At 42.3% G+C, this 23,761-nt stretch overlaps 2 protein-coding genes across 5 annotated transcripts in view; one reads left to right on the top strand and one right to left on the bottom strand.

Annotated features, from left to right (window-relative positions):
• Fgd6 (FYVE, RhoGEF and PH domain containing 6) overlaps positions 1-10,117 on the bottom strand; it is a 112,758-nt gene extending 102,641 nt beyond the window's left edge. Inside the window, exons 1-2 of the mRNA XM_076920024.1 lie at positions 9,923-10,117; positions 767-3,131 (exon numbers count right to left, since the gene is read on the bottom strand). Of these exons, the coding sequence (XP_076776139.1) occupies positions 767-3,131; positions 9,923-9,938 (2,381 nt within the window). The 5' untranslated portion in view covers positions 9,939-10,117. The remainder of the gene's footprint in view (positions 1-766; positions 3,132-9,922) is intronic.
• Positions 10,118-10,422: 305 nt separating this feature from the next.
• Positions 10,423-23,761, top strand: part of Vezt (vezatin, adherens junctions transmembrane protein) — a 60,468-nt gene continuing 47,129 nt past the window's right edge. For all 4 annotated transcript variants that reach the window (XM_076920021.1, XM_076920020.1, XM_076920023.1 and 1 more), the window contains exon 1: positions 10,423-10,564. In XM_076920021.1, the coding sequence (XP_076776136.1) occupies positions 10,529-10,564 (36 nt within the window). In that variant the 5' untranslated portion in view covers positions 10,423-10,528. The remainder of the gene's footprint in view (positions 10,565-23,761) is intronic.

Here is a 23,761-nt window from a genome sequence, read left to right as displayed (position 1 = left end):
GGTGATGGGGTTGAAATGACAAAAACATATCATGTACATGAATGAGATTGTCGAAGATACATGAATACTTTAAACAAACAAACAAACAAACAAACAAACACAGAGCATCAGAGGCATCTGTGAGCACCATGCCGTAAGTCAGACTGAGCTGGAAGATGCAAGGACAGCACTGGGTACCAGGGAGTTCAGAGCAGGAAGGGAACACTTCCTACGAGGTAGCCATCCATAGATGCTCCATGAAGCCAGGGACTGATGAGCTGAGCCACTGAAGAGGAGTAAAATCTTAGTAGGCGAGGTGGCATACATAGTATGTTCACATAGAGAGGAAGACAACTGTTTCCTGAATTTCCCTGTTATTACACGAGGTCAGCAAGCAAAATAATGCTTAAACAGTGGCAAGACCTAGAGTATTCCAACAGTGGCGCCTTATGTAAATGCATGGATTTCATAATTTCAAAAACCTCATAGAATTAACCGACACCCTGCCTAAGTTTCCATGTTGGACCTTATGGAGGCCATCTTTGCAGTAGCTACCTGCTTGAACTCTTTGAATTGGCTGCTAAAGTATGACAAGATCACAATGCAAATACCTGTTCCTATTGTCTGACAAAGGGAATCTGAACCCAGCACTGGTTTTATCTACGTTTTCTCAATAAGTTCCTCAGTAAGAGATTTTCCTCGCAGCAGTCCTGTATCACAGAGCTGTGGAAGGCTAATTACAACGATGCATGCCAAAGTGCAGGTCTAGCTGACACCCACGTATTACCTGCAAGGCTGATGTCTAGGATCAAGTTGCAGCTGGCCATCTGGAACGTCGTAGGGCTCTTCTACTTCATACAGACTGGCATCAGTGTCCTCCACACTGCTGGAATTCTGCCATCCCAACTCCGGAGTGTTCCCCCCAGCCATGACAAAGGGCAAATTCTCATACTCTGGTATCTCCTCATAATGGCAGACATTTTCATACTCTGGCCCACAGTCACCTGTACTAGAGCCCTGACAGGATGCATGCCGGGAGAGCCTCTGGTCATCCAAAGACTCGGCCCTCTGACTATTAGCTGCACTGCTCTGGCCCCAAGATTTCACTTTTTGAGATTCCAGGCTGTAGTTTTCTGCAGAATGTGCCTTCATGGGTTTACCTCTCTTTTCTTCTCCTGAGGCCAAACCTTGCCAATCACTTTCAAGCCCTTTCAGCTCTCTACCGAGTGGATGTCCCGATGAGAGATCCCCATGCTGGCAGCTTTTTGACCTAAATTTCTGAAAGTCACTCTTTATAAAACCAATGGACAGTTTCACATTAATCAATTTTTTTAAAGACGTTTTCTTTGGAGGTTCTTTGCAAGGCTTATTGCACCGGTCCATATCCATGGCCGACAGTGATTTTGCTCTTGGCTTGGTTAGGGAAACAGAAGGCTCATTATTTAAGGATAAAGTGACACGTTTCAAGGCCTCTGGGCTCCCTGAAAAAGGTAGAATAGGATGAGGTAACTTCCACACTGGCTTTTCTGAAGTCGGGTTGGGCATATCAAAGGATGTTGGTGATGTGCCACGGTTTGAGGGACCCAAAGGCTGAAGGGGGTTTCTTTGCAGACCTTTCTCTGAATGTGCTTCCTTACTTGCCGAGCTCTTTTCTATCAGCTCCTCTGAAGCGGCCTTTTTAAGCACCCCTGCTGCAGGCAAGCTGTGTCTCTGAGGTTTTTTGGGAACAATTCTCGTGGAAGATTCCTTTTGTATCTGAGGAACTGACACTTCCGAGTTACAGGTAGTTGGCGGCTGTTCAGTGCAGGCTAACTTGACTTGCTTAGGCAAGCTCAAAGGCTGAGTACTGCATTGTGTGAAAGTAGTCTCTTTGTCCACAGCAGCTAATAGGCCAGAACCATCCTCTACCGAGCTGTCAGAAGTCAAACTAGAATCCGTATCTAAAGAAGGTGCCACTTTTTCAAAAGAAGACGTTTCCTGCTGCACAGCTTTCTGGGAGCTGGCCGAGTCCTGTCTGTCACTGTTGGAATCCCCTGTCAGTGCCCTCTTGTTTGCTGGCCTCACCTCGTCCACTTGTGCCTGGTTATACAAAGCACTCTGATGAAGAACACTGACTTTATTGTTTTTCAAACTATCTTCAAGGAGACAAGAAGAGCCATTGTTTGAGATCCCTGGCTCTTCAGTGCTTTCACCAGGAGTCTCTATGTGCTTCTGGCGACGCAGACGAGGGGCGTGTGTCTTTCTGGGCTTGGGAGTTGGAAACTTTGAGGTATATGGTAGTAAGTGGATTTCTAAGGGACCGAGACCTTTGGCCTCTGTCTTCTGACTAGTTCCACCTGAACATACTTTTTTGTTCTCCAGTTCACATGAATGAATGTGACCACGGCTCTCAGCACCGCCATCTTGACAAGTCTCCAGAGTCTGAGATTCATCCCTAGGAAGTTGTGGGTGGCAGCTCTGATGAGTGGGAACTTTTTCAAAGCTGGACAGGGAAGAAGACCTATCTGCAAATTCAATTCTGAGCTGCCTGGTGCAACTATGGTCACCATTCATTTCTGGGTTTTTTGGAGCTCTGTGCTTCCTCAGGGAACCACAGGGTGATCGCTGCTGTGCTAGAACCTCTTTGAGCTTCTCTTCTAAGATGCTTGCCTTTAAAACAACTCCCCCCTGGCTCCCGCACTTTTCACTGCCTGAATCCCATCTACTCCCCGTTTTTGAGGACTCACCATTTTTACTATTCTCTAAATTTTCTTTCACTCCCAGAGGCTCTAAAACAAGCTGTTCTGCACACTGAGTTTTTTGAGTCCTAGGCTCATGAATACACCCAGAACTGCAGGAACACGTTGGTAAAATATAATCACTGTGTGGATCCCTGACATGTTTGCAATTAAACTTGCCAGTGCTCTCAGGTAATTCTGGCTCCCGTTCCTCCAGGCTCAAAGTGAGCTTCTTTGAGGGTGAATTCTTGATAACTTGAATAACTGAGTTTGTTGGGACTTTCGGTTTTGGCGCAATTGCGGGTTTGGTCTTCTTCGTTAATCGTGGAACATTAGCATTTCCAATGTCCGGTTTAGGTGCAATAGGAGGGGGAGGTGGCTTATGACTGGTCCCCACTAACTTTGGCTTGGGAGCCAATGGTGGCTTCTTAAGCTCTAGAAAAGAAAAATGTAATAATTAGATGATGAAGTAGACAAAACACAAGAGGAAATAAAGATACAATTTTCTTGTTTTTATTGTTTTCTGTGACAAGGTCTTGCTATGCAACCCTGGTGCTGGCAATGCACCTACAATGTAGCCCAGGCTGGTCTTGAACTCACAGCCATATACGTGCCTTTCTAATGCTGAGATTACAGGCATGCAACACCATGCTTGTTAAATAATATTTTCTAACAATTTGACCTTTCATTTTACTACACAGGTTATATTTTATACAGTAAACATTATTCTTGAAAATTCCTGAAATTGTCCTTAAGTTCTAGTGTAACACAGCTTTGTATATACTGTAACATTTCTTAGTTAATCTATTACAAATTTTCCTCTAACTTTGACATTATTTAAATCACTGGCTTTTATTTAGTAACTCTGTATAGTATCTTCAGCTCATCCACTGGTTATTAAGAATTGCCTACAGTATGCAACTCCCAAGTTTCTCACATAAATAAGCAGCACTATTCTGTGACACAGACAAGAGTGTTTACCTGACAGAACCACCAAAACATTCTAAAAAAAAAAAAAAAATCACTGTGGAAATCAGACATTTTCTACCTAACCTTCTCCCCATTCCCCATACCCCTCCCCCCCCCCCAAAAAAAACTGGAAAGTAAATTCTTTGTTGTTAACTGAGGTTTATAATAAGGTTGGTATTTCTCTATCCCAGGATCAAGTGGGAATTTTGTAATTCTTTTATAGAGCTTTATTTTATCACATGCCCAGGCCTGGCCCAAGATCAAATGATTAGAGAGTATCTGAAGATACAATTCGCACATTTGTATTTCATTTCCCATGGGCGATGGATTACATCTTTTATCCATCACCAGCATGTATTATGTGTTTATGGGTTTCGTTTCTCTGAGCGAGGGTCTCATTACGTGAGCAGGGCTGGTCTCATCCTCACAGCCTTCTGCTTTAGTGTTCTGGGTGCTGGAATTACGGCCTGCACCGTCTAGCCCAGCAGTAAGGGATGACCACCAGTCCTAGTGTGGCAACTCTTCCCCATCACATGCCTAGTATACAATGCTGTATTTGTGTAGGCTGACTCTTAGTCTATATGAACTTGACAATAAGACTCTAATAAGGAAGCTAGAGAGATGGCTCTGTGGCTAAGAGTGCTTTCAGTTCAACCATGAGGGGCAGAGTTCAGTTCCGGCACCCACATCAAGAAGTTCACAACTTGTAACTCCAGCTCAAAGGGACCTGATGCCCTCTTCTGACCTCCACAGGCACCCAAACTCACATCTGAACATATATTCAAACAGACACACATATACACAAACAAAAATTAAGCCTTTTTTAAAAGACCCTAATAAATATAAAAATGATACAGAGACTATAGTTCTCTTAAATTTCTTTAGAACTTGCTCCCCAGATCAAACACATTTTATCTTATACTTCTTAAATTATCTTATATTTACTCCTTCAACAGGACCTAGTACTTAAAAAAAAAAAAAAAAAACTTTCTTTATAAAACAATCTCAAAATACATGATGTACAGGACTGTTTGAAAACATTCTTTCATTTACTTACACACACCAAGGCTTTGATATTTCATTTGGTGTTGATTTTATTTTCAACAAGGGAAATTAGTCATAACACTTGGAAAAAATATTACATGGAACTGAGTAAAAAGAGACAAAAAGCAGGGTACTCCACTTCCTCTTCCTAAGCAAAGAGAAATGTCTCAGACTCTGGCATTATAGGCACAGACGAGATTTTATAACAGATGCCTTATAAGATTCCTAAGTATAAGGTTATCATAAGGAAGGCAGCAAACTGCCAAAATAATACAAATTCCCAAAGCAGGCAGTTTTCAGCTAGCTGTCTAATACACACGTTGTTGGCCTGAGGGTTGGCTCTTGTGGTTTTTGGCAGAAGTCTAGTGATAAAGCTTACAGAAATCGTATATTAAATTAAATTCCCCATCCATCAAGTCAAATCTTCAGGGAAAGTATGAATGCCTGAGGACTTGTCCCCGACTCCCTTCTTATGCAATAAAAACCGACAGACTGTCACACTGATTTCATTTCTGTCATTCTTAAAATGTCCTACCTCTGGGATTTTTCAGAGAATTAAAAATACAAGTATTTTAGTTTTTACAAGATGAAATGAGTTCTGGAGATCGGCTACTACAATGTTCTTAACATTTCTGAAATGTACACTTAAAATCAATTAAGATGGCTGGGCATTAGTAGTGCATGCCTGTCACCCAGTGCTCAGTATGCTGAGACAGGAGAATTATTGTGAATTTGAGGCTAGCCTGGCCTATACAGTAAGATCCCTCCCCTAGCACCCCCCCCCCAAAGAAGCAAAGATGTCATATTTTACCATTAAAAAGAAACTCCGGCCAGCCAAATGGCTCACCAGATAAAGGTACTTGCTACACAAACCTAGCGACCTGAGTTCAATTCCCAGAACATTTGTAAAGGTGGGAGGAAAATTGTCTCCACCAAGCTGTTCTCTAATCTTCATGTGCCTCAACACACACCCAAACACACATACAACACACACACACACATACACACACACACACAAATAATATCAATTTTTTTAAAGATCTATTTTTTAAAAAGAGACATTTTAGCAGACAGTAATGGCTAACGCCTTTAATCCCAGCACTCAGGAGGCAGAGGCAGGTGGATCTCTGAGTTTAAAGTCAGCCTACTCTACAGAGCAAGTTTCAGGACGGCCAAGGCTACACAGAAAAACTGTCTTGAAAAACAAACAAACAAATGAAGAAAGGGAGAGAGGGAGGGAGGGAGGAAGGAAGAGTTCATCTAATCAATCTTTTACTTTCGTATCTTGGAGCCTAGTCAGAAGGTTCAAGGTCTTTTAATCAATTCATTTTGCTTTTCCTTGAAAACATGTTATTGCCATTTATTTTGTTGCTATTGTTTTGCCATGTATCCCTACCCTGACCTCAAACTCTCAATCCTCCAGCACAGCCTCCCTAAAGCATTTTATTAATCTCTAGTACCAATTCCAACCCTTCATCCCACCCTCCTAAACCTACTGCCTCACCCTCCCTAAACCATAATTAATCTCTAGTACCAATTCCAGTCCTTCCTTTGAGTCTGATTCTAAGAGACAAATTCCTGTTCTCTCCTCACACCACAGAAAGTAAGGTAACTGCATTCGAGCCAATGCTGACTCCCGACAACCCAGCACAGCATCTAAAGCAGCGGCTCTCAGCCTTGCTAATGCTGTGACCCTTTAGTACAGCTCATCACGGTGTGGCGGCCCCTCACCCCCACAACCATAAAATTATGTTGTTGCTACTTTATAGTTGCAATTTTGTTACTGTTATGAATTGTGATGTAAATATCTGATATGCAGGATATCAGATATGTGAACCCAAAGGGGCCATGTTAAGAACTACCGTACTAAAGCCGCCTTTAAAGTATGCATGGTAATAACTGTAATAAATAACTGTAACCTTGGACTTACTATTGTGAGTTACCTGTGTATTCAAGTGGAAGAATCAATCCTACAACTCAGAGTCAAGCTTAGTCATGCTCTTATTCACTGCTGTGTCCCCAGAGCTGAAAACATGAGCCTGGGAACAGACAGTGCCACATAAAGACCATTTAGTGCCTCGGTGACAGAAAAGTTCTTTTATTTTTAACTTCAATATCCAATGTAACACCAAATGGTGTTCTGAAGGCTGAAGAGATAGCTCCGTGATCAAGAGGACAATACATACTGTTCCTATGGAAGAGCTGAGCTCAGTTCCCTGCACCTATTGTGGGTTGGAGAGAGTTGGGAAGGGTTACAACTGACTGTAACTCCAGTTCTAGGGTATCCATCAACCTTTTTTTGAACACTGCTGGCACCTGTACTCACACATGCACAAACCTTTACTCACTACACACACATACACACACATACATACATACATACATACATACAGACATGCATACATACAGACATACATATATACTTTTACAAATAAATCTCTTAAAGAACCGATGTTGTGAAAAGGGAGCAGGATGAACTTCAACAGGATCATTGTGTAATTCCTCAATGACTAATAGGGACAAGCGTGTGCCAAATCACTGGTACAGTGATATAGGAAACTTTTCCTTACTATTACTTCTTTATTTTTAGTTTTCAGACACAGGCTTTGCAATGTAGCCCCGGATATCCCTAAGCTGCAGTCTTCCTGGCTAACCCTCTCTAGTTCTAGGATTACAAGAGGTACAATGCCATATCAGCTTCATATCTATTTTTTAAATTATATATTATTGGTGTGTGGAAGGGGGTAGGCATGTGTTCCACAGCATATATGTGTTAGATAACAACATATAAGACTTGGTTCTCTCCTTTCATCGTGTGGGTCCCAGTGACCAAACTCAGGTGAGCAGGCTTGACAGGAAGAGCCTAACCACTGAGCCATCCCACTGGCCCTCATGCGTAGCTCAAACGCCACCAGTAAGACATTATAATATGATCCACTCCAATGTTCAAAACTTGAAATCAGTCCACAATGTTTGGCAATGAATGCTGCACCTCTGGATCTTGACGTTATATTAACAATCAGACCCAAAGGCTTCCTTAGAGCAATGCAGCAAATCTTTTATTTACACAGCTGTCTGGCTGCAGGGGAAAGCGAAGGTAGAAGGGACCAGTGCCGTTTTACTGTTATAAACAGACTTGTCATCTGTTACACACAGGTGGCAGCCCTGGCTCGAGAGCACACTCACCCCCCTGGGGAGTCCACCAGGCCCAAAACAAAACCACACCGGTATGAATGAAATAGTGAAATGTATATGCGCACTACGATGGGAAGATACTATTATCTCTCTTCCATTCATGTACTACTTAGAATACTTCCAAAAATCTCTTCTGTGAGCTCACTCTTCAACGGCTGTATAAAAACAAACAAAACCGAAGCAAGCTCTTCCTCAGGACACATATCACTTAAATGTACAACAGCCCCCTAATCTTAAATTAGACCCATCTTCCCAACTACTGGAACAGACTAAAACTAACACTCTGCTTCATTAGTAACTTTCCCCAAAGCTTTAATAAATTTCATTATTATGATCCACCCCCCCCCCCCCACACACACACACACTGTTTGCAAGGACAATGTATGTATAGCTTTATCAAAAATGGGCTGGAAAGAAAAACCTCAGTCCTCTTCCATATCCCTAGATGTAATAAAAACTTAACAATAAATCTCATCATATCGGTGAGCAAGAAAGCAGTGAATGACTCTCAGCAAGCCATTCTTAAAAAAAAAAAAAAATCAACTAACTCAGCTAGACACAGGAAGTGTCTCTCTTTTAAATACCACAAAAATGCTGTGGATTTCCTTAATTGCAAAGTTGATAAGTATAAAAATAGCTAGCCTTGTTCTAGATTAATTCAAAGAGAACAATCGTAAACTTCCAGACTGAATCCTAAAAATTTTAATTATTAAGTTTTTAAGTTTTTAATTTTAAATTAATTATATTAATTCAGTAATTAATATAACAGGAACTCAGGATGAAAAAAAAATCCATTATTTAAATGGAACACATCCCAAAACTAAGAGAAACGTCTGTGAATAACTCTGTGCACGATGATCACGTGAATAAATACACATAACTTCAAAGAGAAAAGAGCTACATCAACCTCTTGCTTACAGCCACTCTCAAACTCTTGCCTGTTTGATGTAGTCCGGATTTTGCTAGCAGTGTGACTCTTCCAAGGTTTTAGAATCACAAATCAGAACATTTAGTGTGTGTGCTCTTCTGACAGTTTTCAAGTTGCAGGAATGTTAAACAAATGCCAAAGAAAGCAAAAAAAAAAAAAAATTAATTTGATACTTGAGTGCCAATCCTAGCCCTAACTGAAGTGAAACTTTAAGCTCTTTTACTACAAAATTTCTCATCAAAGTTTCTTCAGATATGGATAAAGATGCTTTAAAAATATCCCATCCCTTATTAAACTCTGGTTTTGAAAATGTGCTGTGTTCTTATAAAGAGACTGTCCCTTGGACATTTAAATTTGGAAGATAAAAAACTGTTCCTTAAGAAGGTCGCAACACAATGACCCGAAATGCTTACATTCACACAAAGGTAAGGGAGAGGCTTTGTCATTTGGGTGAGTGAGAAAGGAGACAGAATGAAAATAGGGCTTTGTTTACACTGTCAGGTACGAATGGGGGGGCGTGGGGGGAGAAAGGAAGGAAGGAAAGAAGAAGGAAGGAAGGAAGGAAGAAGGAAGAAAGGAAGGAAGGAAAAGGTGAAGACGAGTAAAAAACAGGGAGGGGTAGGTGCAGGGGAGGGGGTTTGCTCGGTTTTGTTTTGTCATCTAATAGTTCACACTCAGGTAACAGGGCTCAAAACACCAGAGTGCGAACAGCTCTGTTTAAACCTCCTTACTAGCGCGAAGAGTTTCAGTCAATTAATACTAGGTTTTAAAGCATCGCGGGCCAGAGGTGGAGTTACTTCAACTCACTGGAAAACTGTCCTAGCTTAGAATAACTGACTCCTCCGCACCGGACTCCACGCTTCCCACACCGCGCACAGGCGACAGCGCCTAAGTCACCGAACCGGGGAGTAAGCTCCGCGACGCCATCCCATCACCTGGGCTTAAGGGTCCGGGGGCATCCCGGGGATCCCACACAGGCGCAGGCGACCGGCGCCAGTCTCGCACTGGCCACCCGCGGGGAAAGCAGCGGGAGCCCGAGCCCCCGGCGCCCGCCGCGACTCCCCAGCCCGGCGCGAGCGCGGCCACTTACCCGCGGCAGAAGTCATGACTGCCCGGCGCAGCTCACGCCCTCAGTCCATGGCTCCCGTTCAGTCCACACTCCCCAGAGTTTGAACAGGAGACAAAAGTCCCCGCAGCGCTCACATTCCGTCCCGCACCCCAGCCGAACCGTCTGAGCGCCTCACAAAGGACGGGTCGCTGGCTCCACCGATCCTCCGGCGGACCCGGGCGCTAGCGGCCAGCGACAGGGGGACGTGCACGAGCGCCGCTCCGCCGCGCTCCGGGATGACCGCCAGGCGCGCGCACGAGAGGAGCTCGCAGCGGCTACGCGGACGCGCGCCCCTCCTCAACTTCAGAGAGAACCCGCGCTCCAGGCGCCCCCTGGTAGTCAGGGCATGTAAAAGGCAGACAAAAGCCATAGCTCTCTCCAATAGGAGCTCTGGAACGCCCGCCCGCTCCCGCCCCTCCAGCCTCCCTCTGCTCCAATAAGCAAGTCGGAAAGGGGCGTGGGTCCCGATGCATGCCGGGAGTTGTAGTTTTCAGTGCCCCTAGGTGGGCAGGAGCCGAAGCCTGGGTGCTGCCTGCCCTCCTGCCTTCATTTCCCATCGTGCTGAGGCGGGTGGTATGGCGGAGAAGGATGACACCGGAGTTTGACGAAGAGGTGGTTTTTGAGGTGAGGAGAAAATGGCGGGGAGTGTGGACCGTCTTTGTTTCAGAAGGACTAAAGGAAGAGCGAGGAAGCAAAGCGATTCAGAGGGGAGGGATGGGGTGACGGCGCTTGCGGGCCTGGGTCCCCAGTCCTCCGCTGTTTCGGGGCCTACTCGCTGCAGCCGCCTGACAGGTATAGCTCAGGGGATCCTGACGTGGCTGGCCTCTGCCCCTAGCTCGCCCAGAATTCCCAGACCCGGCGCAATTGACCAGCCCTGGGCGGGAGCCCTGATCAATCCTTACCCTGTGGCTGCACCGCCCCGGTCTGCGCTTCGTTGGGGCGGGGCCGAAACGTGCTGGATACTCTCTATACTACTTAACCTACTTCCTTTTTGTCTTTGATTTTTACGGGTCTCTTCTCCAGAGGTGCCTCTGGTCATTATCATCATAATCATAATCAAGGTGTGGCCTTTGGAATGCAGGCAGCAAGGCAGCAGGTGCCTTTCTATGTGGGGTTTAAGGTCTGTAAGTGAGACCTGTGGTCAATGGTGAGAGCTCTGGCTTCTCAGCACCTAGGTTCCATTCTTTTGTCCTTGCTGTTGCGCTAAGTGTAGCCAGTGCTGAATGGAAGCTCTGGTCTGGATGTAAATGCTTTTGTGTTGGACTATTTTAAGATGTCTCTGCCATCTTGAATTTAAAAATAAAGTCTAGTGGTTTTAATGCCATTTTTTTTTCCCCTACCAGACAGGTAAATACCCACACCTTGGAATGTGTATGTATTGAATTTTATGCCTTACTTTCCCTCAGCCAACTAGATTTTAGGAAATTCACACAAGAGAAAGAAAAGAAATCCCCCATTGTGGTGTACAATGGGGGAGTGAGGTACGGTACAGAATGTGAAGTGTTGAGATATCTAAGAACTGCCCAAGGAAGCTGAATTTGCAACCCGTTGTCCGTTCTTAGCACTTTAAAAAGCTACACCCAGCAAGATTTACCCTCAGTGGATCTTCAGCTCTCAATGAAATTAGAAAACTAGATGGGAGAAATGTACCCCAGAAAAAGGATTTTATGTATGCCGAAGATCGGGGCGGGGTGACGATACTGAATGTGCAGTTTTAGGGGCTGGAGTTATGGAGGGTTGCCATGCAAAATGACTTAATATAGCTACGGTATCGAGGTGGGAAATACGGTGCTTTGCTAGAATGAAGGGTCTTAGGTATGAGGAGTTGAATGGAGAGGACAAAGGCATACATTTTGGAAATCAGAAAAATTAATACTGACTTGGATATTCATCTCTAATATGAAATTGAGGGAATGGCTACAGATTGAATGTGGGAGATAAAAAGGAGAAAATAAGTAGGTGGCTCAATTTTTTATTTTTTACCCTGCTTTCTTTGATTTCTGGACATAATAAGTGTGTTTTTTGGTTTGGGGGGTTTTATTGGTCTGGGGATGTAGTTCAATTAGTAGAGTGGTGGCTTGAATGCACAAGTCTCATGGTTCCGAATAGGGTGATGTGCACATGCCTGCAATTCCAGCACTCAAAAGGTGGTTGTGGGAACATCATAAGAATGTCAAAGTTATCAGCTACTTAGTGAGATAGAGACTAGGGTAAGATATGAGAGACCCTGTCTCAAAACAAAACATTTTGTTACAAAAGATAAAGCAAAAAACAAAAAAATTATCTTGGAAATTTTTTTCTGTTCAAATGTGTGACTATGTTTGCATGGGTTTTTTGTTTTTTTAGCATTTTTTTAAAGATATGCCACAGAGTTTGGAATCTATTTTTATGTAAATTTAAATTTGTAACTAATCTTGTTGTCACCCTGCTACACACACACCCTTTTTTTTTTTTTTTTTTTTTTTTTTTTTTTTTTTTTTAGCTAGAAAGAGTCTTAGTATGTAATCCAAACTGGTCTTCAACTTCAAAGTCTCTTATCTTAGCCTCCTGGGTACCTGGGATTATAGATGTATCCCATCATGTATAACATTATATTGCTTAGACTTACATTTATAGATTTATTAACCATTTAAAAATGTATTTATTTACAATTTTGGTGCTAGGGGTTGAAACCAGGGCTTTCCCATGCTTAATAAGTAATAAGTATTGTACACACAGCCTTAGCCTGGCTTCTTTTTCTTTTTGGTTTTTCAAGACAGGGTTTCTCTGTGTAGTCCTGGCTGTCCTGGGACTCACTCTGTAGACCAGGCTGGCTTTGAACTCAGAAATCCGCCTGCCTCTGCCTCCCAAGTGTTGGGATTAAAGGCATGCGCCACCACTGCCTGGCTAGCCTGGTTTCTTAAAAGTTGATTTACATTAATTTGCCTTTTGTTTTCTTTTCCTTTATCCAGCAGTGCATACCTTTTATGTTTTATTATTTTATGTGCATGGATATTTTGTCTGCATGGCTGTCTATGCACCACATGCTTGGTGCTCTTGGAGACTAGAAGAAAGTGTGACATCCCCTATAACTAGAGTTCAAACAGTTGTGAGCCAACATGTGGGTGCTAGTGACTGAACCCCGGTGCTCTGGAAGAGCAGTCAATGCTCTCAACATCTCATTAGCCTCTGCATGAATTATTCATCTACTTACTGCTTTGCCATTGTCATATGTGGAGACTTACTTTTCCAGCTTTCTGCTTAACTTTCTGATCATTGTCACACACACACCAGAGAGTATACATAAGAAATGTACACATACCAAGAGTATATACATCGATGGGTATGCAAATAATAAGTGAAATATCACTGACACCACTGCCTCCTTCCTGCTGTTGTGACATTCATTTATATGATTGCCTATGCGTTTTATTTTAGTTTGATACAGTATTCCATGTGACTATATGGCTCTTTTTTAATCAGCTCTTCTGAGGGGCGTACATTAGGTAGCTTCTGCTTTGAAATTGTTGTGAGTAGTGTTTTTGAGAACTTTTCTTTTTATTATTATTATTATTTACTTATTTATTTTATATATGTGAGTACACTGTCACTATCTTCAGACACACCAGAAGAGGGCATCAGATCCCATTACGGATGGTTGTGAGCCACCATGTGGTTGTTGGGAATTGAACTCAAGACCTTTGGAAGGGCAGTCAGTGCTCCTAACCACTGAGCCAATGTGTGGTTTTGGTAAGCATATTTCTTTGTTGAGTATATACTTAGAATTGAAAATACTGAATTATAGAAATGAGATGTTCTTTGCCATACACAGATAGTCTCAAGCATCATTCCAAAGCAGTTATGGACACTGTTGTCCATACACCATGTCAGTCTCATTACACTGTATCCTTACCAGCACTCTTTCAGCTTTTATATCCATCTGGTAGACGTGTATTGGAACTTTTGTGTGTTTTTCATTTCTGTATCCCTGGTATGGAACTTAAGATGACCACTGTGAGTCTTTCCATTGGTTTTCTCTTACTATTAAAGAAACTATATACAAAGGTACAATTCCTTAATTGTATATCTACCCTCCATCTCTTAGGGTGTATGTATGTGGCTTCTGCACATTTTTAAAAATAAATTTTTATTACATGTGTGTGTGTGCAGTGTGTGTATACATGTGCACACATAGAAGTCAGAAGACAATTGACAAGTGTTGATTCTCTACTTCTACCATGTAGGCCCTGCAGTCAAATTCAGGTCCTCAGACTTGGTAGCAAGTACCTTTGTCCACTAAGCCATCTCAGTGGCAGCTTCTGCATTTTTAACTGTTTATTACAAAGAACAGAATCTCCTAAATTCATTCAAATCCATTTGATCTTTTATTCTTGTATGGATAATGCTTCAAGGAAATACTTGTATAATCCTAAAATCACAAAGTTGTTTTCTCCAAAAGCTTTGGCCCTTTGCAATTAATCTGCCATTTTTCCCCCATATGCATATCTGGTTGGCCTGGCATCATCATTTCCCCCACTAAAATATGTTGTCTTTGTTATAAATCAAAGTGCCACTTTATGTTATTGAGATAGGCCTTACTGTGTGGTCCTGGCTGGCCAGGAACTCACTATGTAGGCCAGTCTAACTAATTCAGACTCACAGAGTAGTATCTTTGCCTCCTGAATGCTGGCACCAGTCCATCTAGCATATATTCATTCTCTCTCTCTCTCTTTCTCTCTCTTTCTCTCTCTCTCTCTCTCTCTCTCTCTCTCTCTCTCTCTCTCTCTCTCTCCTGAAGACAAAGTATCACTCTATCACTATGTAAGCCAGGCTTTTCTCAACACTTGTGATCCTCCTGCCTCCGTCTCCAAAGTGGATGATAGTCATATGCTATCACGACTGGGCAAGGTTCTGCTTTGTTTTCCCGTGTCTCGTGATTTTCCTTACGATGCCTTTGGCTGTCTGTGACTCACTGCTCCATATGACTTCCAGAATGATGGACTTGAGGATTTCAGCTTTTAGCAAACCTAGTGAAATTTTGTTTGAGATAACTTAAATTCGTAGATTAGTTTTAGGAAATCTGACATCTTTGTAATATTGAATCTTCTAATCCAAGACACATATTTCCTGCCTTACGTTGTTGTTGCTTCATATTGAATCAAGATCTTTGTACATGTTAAGCACATTTTCTGCTGCCAGCGTCTGATCGCCTTCTCAAAGCAGTCAGCCTTCCATCTTTTTGTCCTAATTTTAAAAATTGAGAATCATCTCTTCCTTGAAGCTAGAGCTAAGTTGGCCAAAAGAAGAGTGACTATAGGTTGTAGTAAATATTTAATCTCAATTAGGAGTATGGATCATTAAGTTCCAGATAAAAAACACAAAAACTTTGTATTTATAATAAGCCTTAAAGCACTAAATATCTACCTTCTATGCTATTATGTCTATTTCCCTGCCAATAACCCTGAGATGTGACTTGACATGTTCCACCTGGGCTGCTCTTACTCGGACTGGCCAGCCCTCATGACCAGTTCTCATGAGCCCCTACCCCATAACATCTTCTCCCTCTCTCTACCTTCTCTCTCACCTCTCTCCTCAGACCCTAAGCCTAGGAACCAAACCCTCACCTACCTCTCTTCTGCCCAGCTATACACTGTCAGCATCTTAAGCCTACCAATAGTTCTCAGTTAAGGAGCAAGGTCACATAGCATCACTTGGTGTATATGAGGATTCTCTCGTTCCTGAGGTAACCAGAGCTTGTATTAGCATTATAATACATAGCGAAAGACCAGATCTCAACAAATACATTCTGTCAGTCTGTTTGCTTTATAGTGATCATTTTATACTTTTTTTCTTTTGTGAGATATTATAATTGAAAATAGTAGATTTTGAAGCAGGATGTTCTATTTCAGCCATTTATTAGTTAATCTGACTTTGAGCAAGTCACTTATCTCAGCTTCAAGTTTCTCAATAGTCTCCAAAATACTAAAATCTACTTTGGAGAGTAATGGTGGATACTAAGGGACTGACTCTTGACTCTAACAGTTGCTTAGACCTGCCACGTTATAAGCGTTCAGCAGGTATTATTAGAATTTTCTAGCTAATTGACCTAGATCCAGGTTAACACTTTTTACCCCTTTCTTATTTTGAGACAGAGTTTAGAAGTGTAGCCCAGGTTGACTTTGAATTGGTGGGATTCATCCTGCCTCTACATCATGCCAAGATTGCATGTGTGTATCACCACATTCAACTGTCTGTTTTGAGACAGCGTCTCACTGTGTTGCTGGCTGGCCTAGAAGCTGTCATATAGCCCAGGCTGGCCTAGAAGCTGTCATATAGCCCAGGCTGGCCCCAGACTGACAGTGCTCTCCTGTCTCTGCTTTCCTCCCAAGTGCTGCAATGAAAGGCATACACTACCATGACTAGCCAGCTTTTGTTTTTAGGAGTAACTCCTTAGTCTCTTAGACACATTTATGAGACTAGACCACATAGAACTTATTATGTATTGTTTTTATTTGTCTTTTCTTTTTATATTCCATAAATTTCAGCTTATCATGTAAAGTTATTGTTTTAGTTCGATCATTTAAATATAGTTCGTAATTGTTGTTTTTATATCTAGCTATTTATTTATTTTGAGACAGGGTTTCTTTGTGTAGCCTGGCTGTCACAGAGATCCACCTGCCTATGCCTCCCCAATGCAACACCACCACCAGGCTTCTTTTTTATGTTCTATAGAGTTCCAGATTCTTACATAGACTGTTCAAAGAATTAGTTATTGGCTTTGTTTGACAGGAAGTTATGACATCCCATAGACCTAAAGGCTAAGGGGAAAAAGTATTTTTGGAACACAAAGTTCACGTTAAAAGAGAAGAAAATACCTATAGGAGTTGTGGCTGTAGGTGGAAGAGTGTAGTCAATGGCTGCTTTGTAGGTTTTCCTACTACCTAAATCCAGCTGGGATGGAGGTGGTAAAGGAGTACAGGTGGATATTGATCAAAACTGTTAGGGTTAGAATTACAAGTCTGAGAGACACATGGAGAAAGACCATTACCCATGACACCCATCCCTTACCAATACTAAACTAAGTCTCGAAAACCAAAATAAATAAATATATTAATTAATTAACTAAAAATTAAGCACTAAAAGAAATGGCACAAGTTAACATGTATTCTCTAATTAGTTTAGAGTGATAATTATTGCCATACTGTGTCTGACCTGCCAGCTCCTGAATAATGGCAAAGAGGCATATTATTTATTATAGCTGAGGCCTTAGTTGGCTACCCACCAGCTAGCTCTAAACCGAGTGATGCTAGTCCACGTCTGCTTTGTGGCCTGTTACCTCTCCTTCAGTCCTGGCATCTGTTCTTTCCATCTCCGTGCCACACTGCCAAAATCCCTGTGCCTGATTCTTCCCCCAGAGCCCTGTCTTCACCCGGAAGTCCCACCTTTCCTCTCCTGCTCAGCTATTGGTTGTCAGCTTTTTATTAACCCAATCACAAGGTGATGGAGGTGTGTAATAACAATACCAAAGCCTGGCCAGCACTCAGCTCTCTGCTGTACAGAAGTCAACATTTGAATAATACAAAGACAACCTTTACCAATACTAAACTAAAAGATTAGCCCAACAAATAATCCTGTCAGTTGCTTCAGGGGTACAGCTGTTGCTTCTTCATGATTTCAATTGCAGAAATAAATTCACTTGAATAGGAGACAGTAAACAGCAGAGAAATCTGTGGCCATTGGGCTCTTGTGCAGAAATTCAAAATAGCGGAAAGGCCAAACCTTAAAGAAGATTCATCCCTTTATCAGACCGGGTGGTATAGGCCCACAGCATCTGTAATCTGTAGGATTCTGTAAAGTATGACCTTCTAACCAATGACCTGTTGGCATATAACTATGATTTTTAAAGAAGTCGGTTGGACTAGTGGTTAGGCTTTTGTTTCCTCCAAACCAGTTTTTACAGATATTTAATTCTGGACCATTGGGCTTTTTAAAAATACAAGTGTCACCTCTTTGGATACCATAAAAATGTTAGCTAAAATTTTCTGCAAAAGCAGTATTCAAATTTTGAATTGTAGGTTTCATTGATTGTCCAGAACACGTTACAGCACCACCAATGTATTCAAAAGCAATGAGCTATGCCTTATTGAATTCACAACCAACAAGTTGAAAGGTTTTTCCTAGGACACTGCAAGCCTGGTTCAATGTTCACTCAGCCACCACTGGCCATAAGTCTGTTCTAGAGTATGTTCAGCTTTTAAAATTGTTGCAGGGTGTCCAAGGAAAAACTAATCCAGGTCTCAAAGCAGGTCTTAAAGAATATGTGAGCTACCCGTGGTTTTGGGGTTCCTAAGACCCCAAACACTACCAGGAGCTCCTCACCCAGGACTCAGGCTGGCTGACCTAGGCTGTGCATGGTTCCTAGTTAAACTCTACTGAGCAGAAAACTTGTTAGACACATGTTTCCTTGCCAGATGTGATTTGACTCTCACTCAGCCAACGAATTGCATTCAGATTTTGCTAATGAGCCCTGTTTGTAGATACTCAGTACTATAGCAGTGTGAAACAAAGTGCCCAGAAAAGAAAAGCTACACATGTGCTAACATTCTACAAGACCATCTGACTGACCGTAGAGAACTAGAATCTTACAGGTTGGGAGTCAGCTTTATCTTGGGCTGTCTTTGGCCTTCTAGATAACCATTTCTTGCCCATCTCTGTGTGTGACACAACACCCTTGTGGTTATTAGATAAATCTATTGGGAATGTTTAAATAGACCCCTAGCTTCCACCAACTCAAAGGCCAAGAATGGCATCAGACAGTGTCTGAGGCCAATAGCAGAGATCCAGATCAAGAATACCCATTATTCTATTACTGTAAGCACTTCATGAAACTGTTGCCATGCTGAAACCTAGTGTTTGGGGTAACCCACATTCATGTTCTCCTGCCACCATCACTGGCATTTGGCTCCAGAATAAATTACCTCTTTTATGAGTATTCTGTATATGTGTATATGATGTATGAGTATATATGTAGATGTGCATTGCAGGCATTCATGTGCATTAGTTTATGTGTGCATCGTGCCACAACATAGGTCAGAGGACAAATTGGTTATAGGTTCTTACCTTCCCACTTGTTTGAGGCAGAAGTATCATGTTATTCGATACTGTGGATGCCAGGCTAGCTAGCCCATCAGCCTCAGGAGTTTCTTGTCTCTTCCTTCAATCTCTCCATCTCTCAAACTACAAGCATGAGATAATATTCCTACTTTATATGAATTCTCAGATGTGGGATAGCTTTACCCACAGAGCCATCTCTCCAGCCCCAGAATAAATGATCTTTTAACCCCTTGAAATGAGAGATGTGCATTTTCCATCTATATCAACTGTAAACAAGAGCCTATCTATCCCCAAGGAAATTTTATGTTAGAAATCAGTAGTTAGCTCATTGTACAGATCAGTACAGATCACTGTTGCAGTCCTCATAAAACAAACAATACTTGAGCATAAGGAAGCAGAGAGCAGTGTGATGGTGTAAGCCTGCAATGCCTAGCTCTAGGGACACAGACAGGAGGATTGCACATTTGAGGCCAGCCTGAACTTTGTAGTGGAACCCTATCTCAAAAAAGCCAAGAGAGGGAGAGAATGTGAAGCCCTGTTCTCCCTCCACCTGCCAGATCTCTGACAGATACCCCCAACTGGGAGAGTGCAAATTTAGATCCAGTTTAGCAGCAAGATTCGTCAGTGTCAAGCGTAGCTTACCCGTGTCTGTGATACAAGAGGTATGCTGGAATACCAGAGGTGCACTGGAGGCACAATAAGCCAGACTACTACATCAGCCAGAGGCCCAGCCTCTCCTCCCCTGGGAAAGCTTGTCAGTGGTTTTTGTGTATTTGGTATAATACTGTGCACTCTAATGATATTTCAGAATCAGAAGTCCAGCTCATACATGTCACAGACTTTACCAGAGAGGCTCATACCACATTAAAATAAAAAAGGTTTAGTTTTGAAAAGTATCCCAAGAACATCCTTTTGAAAAACTTTTTATTGATTCTTTGTGAGTTTCACATCATGTACCCTAATCCCACTCATCTATCTCCTCATCCCCTCTCCCCAAAATAAAAAACACACAAACACAAAACAAACATAGAAAACATCTCATCATGGTAGCTGTAGTGTGTCACAGTATGCTCCACAGTATACCTCTTTTTCCATACATCTCAACTTGCATGTTCATTGCAATGTCATTGGTTTGGTTCAAGGTCTCTGGCTTCTGTGACACCATCAATATCAGATCCTTGCCAGGATTCTTCCCCGTTATCCTGTTGCTGCCCTGTGTCATGGAGATCCTGCAACTTTAGATCAGCAGGACCAGCCCTTTCACACACCCCAACAGTTCACAGATGATGTAGATTTTGGGGTGGGCCAACTCAAAGCCCTGGATCTGAGTGGCAGCTGAGCTGGTCAGCTCACTGGCTCTCCCTTATCTGCTGCACAGTGCAAGCTCTCCAGCACTGCTCTGGCTGGTCATCCAGTGATGCCATTGGCAGGAGGTAGGGTCAGTTCTTCTGCTCTTGTGCCCTTGGGGCAGCTTACCCACAACCCAGCCTCCTGGGTCAGCTCCCCAGCTCTCACAATTTTGGGCTAGCTCACCCACTCCTTCACCATCAGGACCAGTTTCACTGTGTTGCCTAGGCGAGGGTCAGGGCCAGTGCTCCCTCGTGTTAGAGCTGGTGAGAGGCAGGGGTAGCTCCAAGGCTCTCATTTCTTCAAGGCTAGCTCTGACTACCACAGGTGTGGGGTTGTGGGGCTCACCTCCACACCCCCCACCAAGGCCCAGCCCTACTGTGCTGCCCAGGCAAAGTTCTTGGCCTGCTCTCCTGAGTGCTGCAGCCGGTAAGGGGCAGGGCCAGCTCACCACTCTCATGCACCTTTGACTGCTAACCTTTCTACCTCTTAATCCGTTTTTACTCTTAAGGTATCTTCCCAAGATTTAGTTTTTTAATATTTTTAATTATGTGTATATGTGTGGTATGTGGGGACAGAGACCAGAGACATTGCATCCCCTGGGAGTGATTGTGAGCCACCTGGCAATGCTGGGGACCAAACTCAGGTCCTTTAGAGGAACAATGAAACTCAACCCATGCCACCATGTCACCCTCTTCTTAAAGTATCTTGTTCTAATTTACATTTCCTGAGTTATTAGTGAATTTTACTGTGATTTCTATCATCCCTGGCTCAGGTGTGAGTCTTCATGATCTGAAAGATGGTCTAAAAGAGGCACTGAAGAAAGAAGGAAACAGGAGATTTCTCAGGCCTGCTTCCCAATCCTCCGCCAAGAATCTGAGTGCCTTCAGTCCTTCAGGGCTACATTCCAGTGTACCTCCATAGTTAATACCTTTCAGTGGAGCCTCCTTCTCTAAGGGGTTTGTTTGTTTGTTTCTGTGTGTCATATATGAGACCATAGCAGGGTCTCACTATATATTCCTGGCTGTCCTTAAGCTTACAAAGATCCTCCTGTCTTTGCCTTCCTAGTACTGAGACTAAAGGCCTGAGCTACTATGCCCAGCCTTAACATTGTTTGTTTTAATCAGAACCTTCTACCACTTAGGGCAGAGAATTTGGGGGCTCCCCCTAACCTAAGGACAATCTTCAGCCAGCGACTAAACAGCAGCAGAGCCCAATCTAAAAGATGCTGTGGTGGAGTACTTGCTTATTAGCATATATAGGGCTTATATTCAGTACCAGAAAGAAAAAAAATATTCAGAAACTGATGGTCAGGCATCGTATCGGACAGGAATAAAATGCAAAATAAATACTGAAATACCAAAATGGTTGTTACTACATCATTAACTAAGATATTTAGAGATATTATTCTCTAGTCACCTTAGAAATGCATTAAAGTTCTGATTTTAGTCTTTCTTGATTTCTTATTTTTCTTTCGAGACAGAATCTTGGTCACTATACCATAGGCTGGCCTATGAACTTGAGATCCTCTTGTCTCAGCCTCCCAAGTCCTGGGTTTACAGGTGTGTGCTATCACACCTGGCTCCATTTTCATACAGTAATTTAATTACAGAAAGTTTTAGTGATTCCATTCGATGTCAAACCCTGCTGCTCCTTGATAAGAAAATAAGACCTTTATACCCAAAAGATCAGTTTTAGCCCAGGCTGTTTCTAAGCTTGTGATCCTCTGGCCTCAGCTTCCTGAGTGCTGGGATTAGTGGTATATTCTGTCATGCTCAGCTTGAGGAACCTTTTGTATTGCCATCAAATCTTTACTCTTCAGAATGTAATTGTCTGGTTGACCCTTGTCAAATGCTTTTCTGTGTTTGTTGACTTTCTTCTTCCTTTTCCCCTTTATCTTGACTGAAAAGATCATTTTTCACCTTGTAATCTTAATCTTTCTCTCACCTACACCTTTAATGCTTCACATAGATTGTAAAAGGTTTGCTGTTTACTGGCACAGTCCCATTTGTCCTCAGCCAAATGAGAAGGGGGGACTGACTTTCAGAAGCACCTCCCACATTACATGTGTGAAGTCACTTAAAAGCCCCTCTCTTACTTGAGTAAAGCTGCTTTCTTCATACTTTTAAAAGCTCTTATCCGTCTTTAACGAACGAAGGGCTTGGTACAGAATGTTATTGGGACTTCCTCCCTGCTTACATTGTTGCTCTGAGAAACCACTAATGGAAGGAAGTGCATGCATATGGACTTGGGCATTTGTTGATGGAGTTAGCTATCTGGAATAAATAGATGTAACATTTCAGTTTATAGAACATAATGCCCTAAATCCTATTATGAAAAAAAAATCTAGTTCCAAATAGTAGCTGAGAAGCTTGGCAACATTGGTACTTTTACCACTGTTAATAAAAGACTATCAGTACTCGTAAGTCACAGCCCAATGTCATAAAAGGCAGACCACTGAAACTAACTTAGCTTATCACCAGTTATATCAGAAGAAATTTTATATATGTAATTTACAAAATTTTAAAAAATTTTAATAAAATTGAAAAAAATTAATGTTGGAGAGCAAGTCTATCTTTTCCCTGTTTGCTTCTATGATTTTTTTTACTTCATTACATATTCTCTGGGCTCAAATAGAGATGTATTGATTTATTTTTAAAATTTAGACATTTGAGAAAAGTGACCAGTTTTTGATGGTGTGTGGTCCTGTCGATATGACCAGTGGCCTCATGCGTGTTCCCCCAGCATCCTACCACTCAGCCCTACGCCAGCCCTTCTCCATAGCCGGAGGCCTCTATTAATATGTAAGCCCGCTGCCTGGAGCTATGATTTATGCGGTGTTTACATTTTGGGGTTTGTTCTTACACAGGCTCTCACTGTGCTTCCTCAAAGTCCCGGGTTCAAGAGCTCCACTGACTCAGTTGCTCAGACTATCTCTAGGCTTGTGCCACACTCCTGTGCTTGCCTGCATTATTTTTATGACTACCATGTTACTTCATCCACTTAACCTTACATTCTTTCATTTCTTACAAAGCATGGTTGAAAGAATCTGGGTTAAGAAGCTGACTTACGTTCATTAGCAATAAGATTCTAAATGAATCACTTATTTGTCCAATGCCTATCTCCCAGTTATAGTAAGACTGTCCTTTATGCCAGGTGATTCTATAGTACGAAATATTTCTTCTGTTCTAAGACCTCTGAAGGTATCTGGTGGATTGAGTAAATGCGATTGGGCTTTTGGAAACTTGTACCAGCTAGAAACTACATGAAGAGAGTCTACTAATGGTCTAGGCTAGAACCCCAGGTTTAGTCCTAGCTTTCTCTAGCTTTGTTCCAAGTGTTCCCCCAAGTTCCCAGAAGTAAAACTGCCTTAAGGATGTA

The sequence above is a fragment of the Arvicanthis niloticus genome, chromosome 22 (assembly GCF_011762505.2).
Source record: "Arvicanthis niloticus isolate mArvNil1 chromosome 22, mArvNil1.pat.X, whole genome shotgun sequence".
In the NCBI taxonomy this organism is placed as follows: domain Eukaryota; kingdom Metazoa; phylum Chordata; class Mammalia; order Rodentia; family Muridae; genus Arvicanthis; species Arvicanthis niloticus.
Note: the sequence above shows the minus strand (reverse complement) of the source record. Positions and strands in the feature narration are given on the sequence as shown.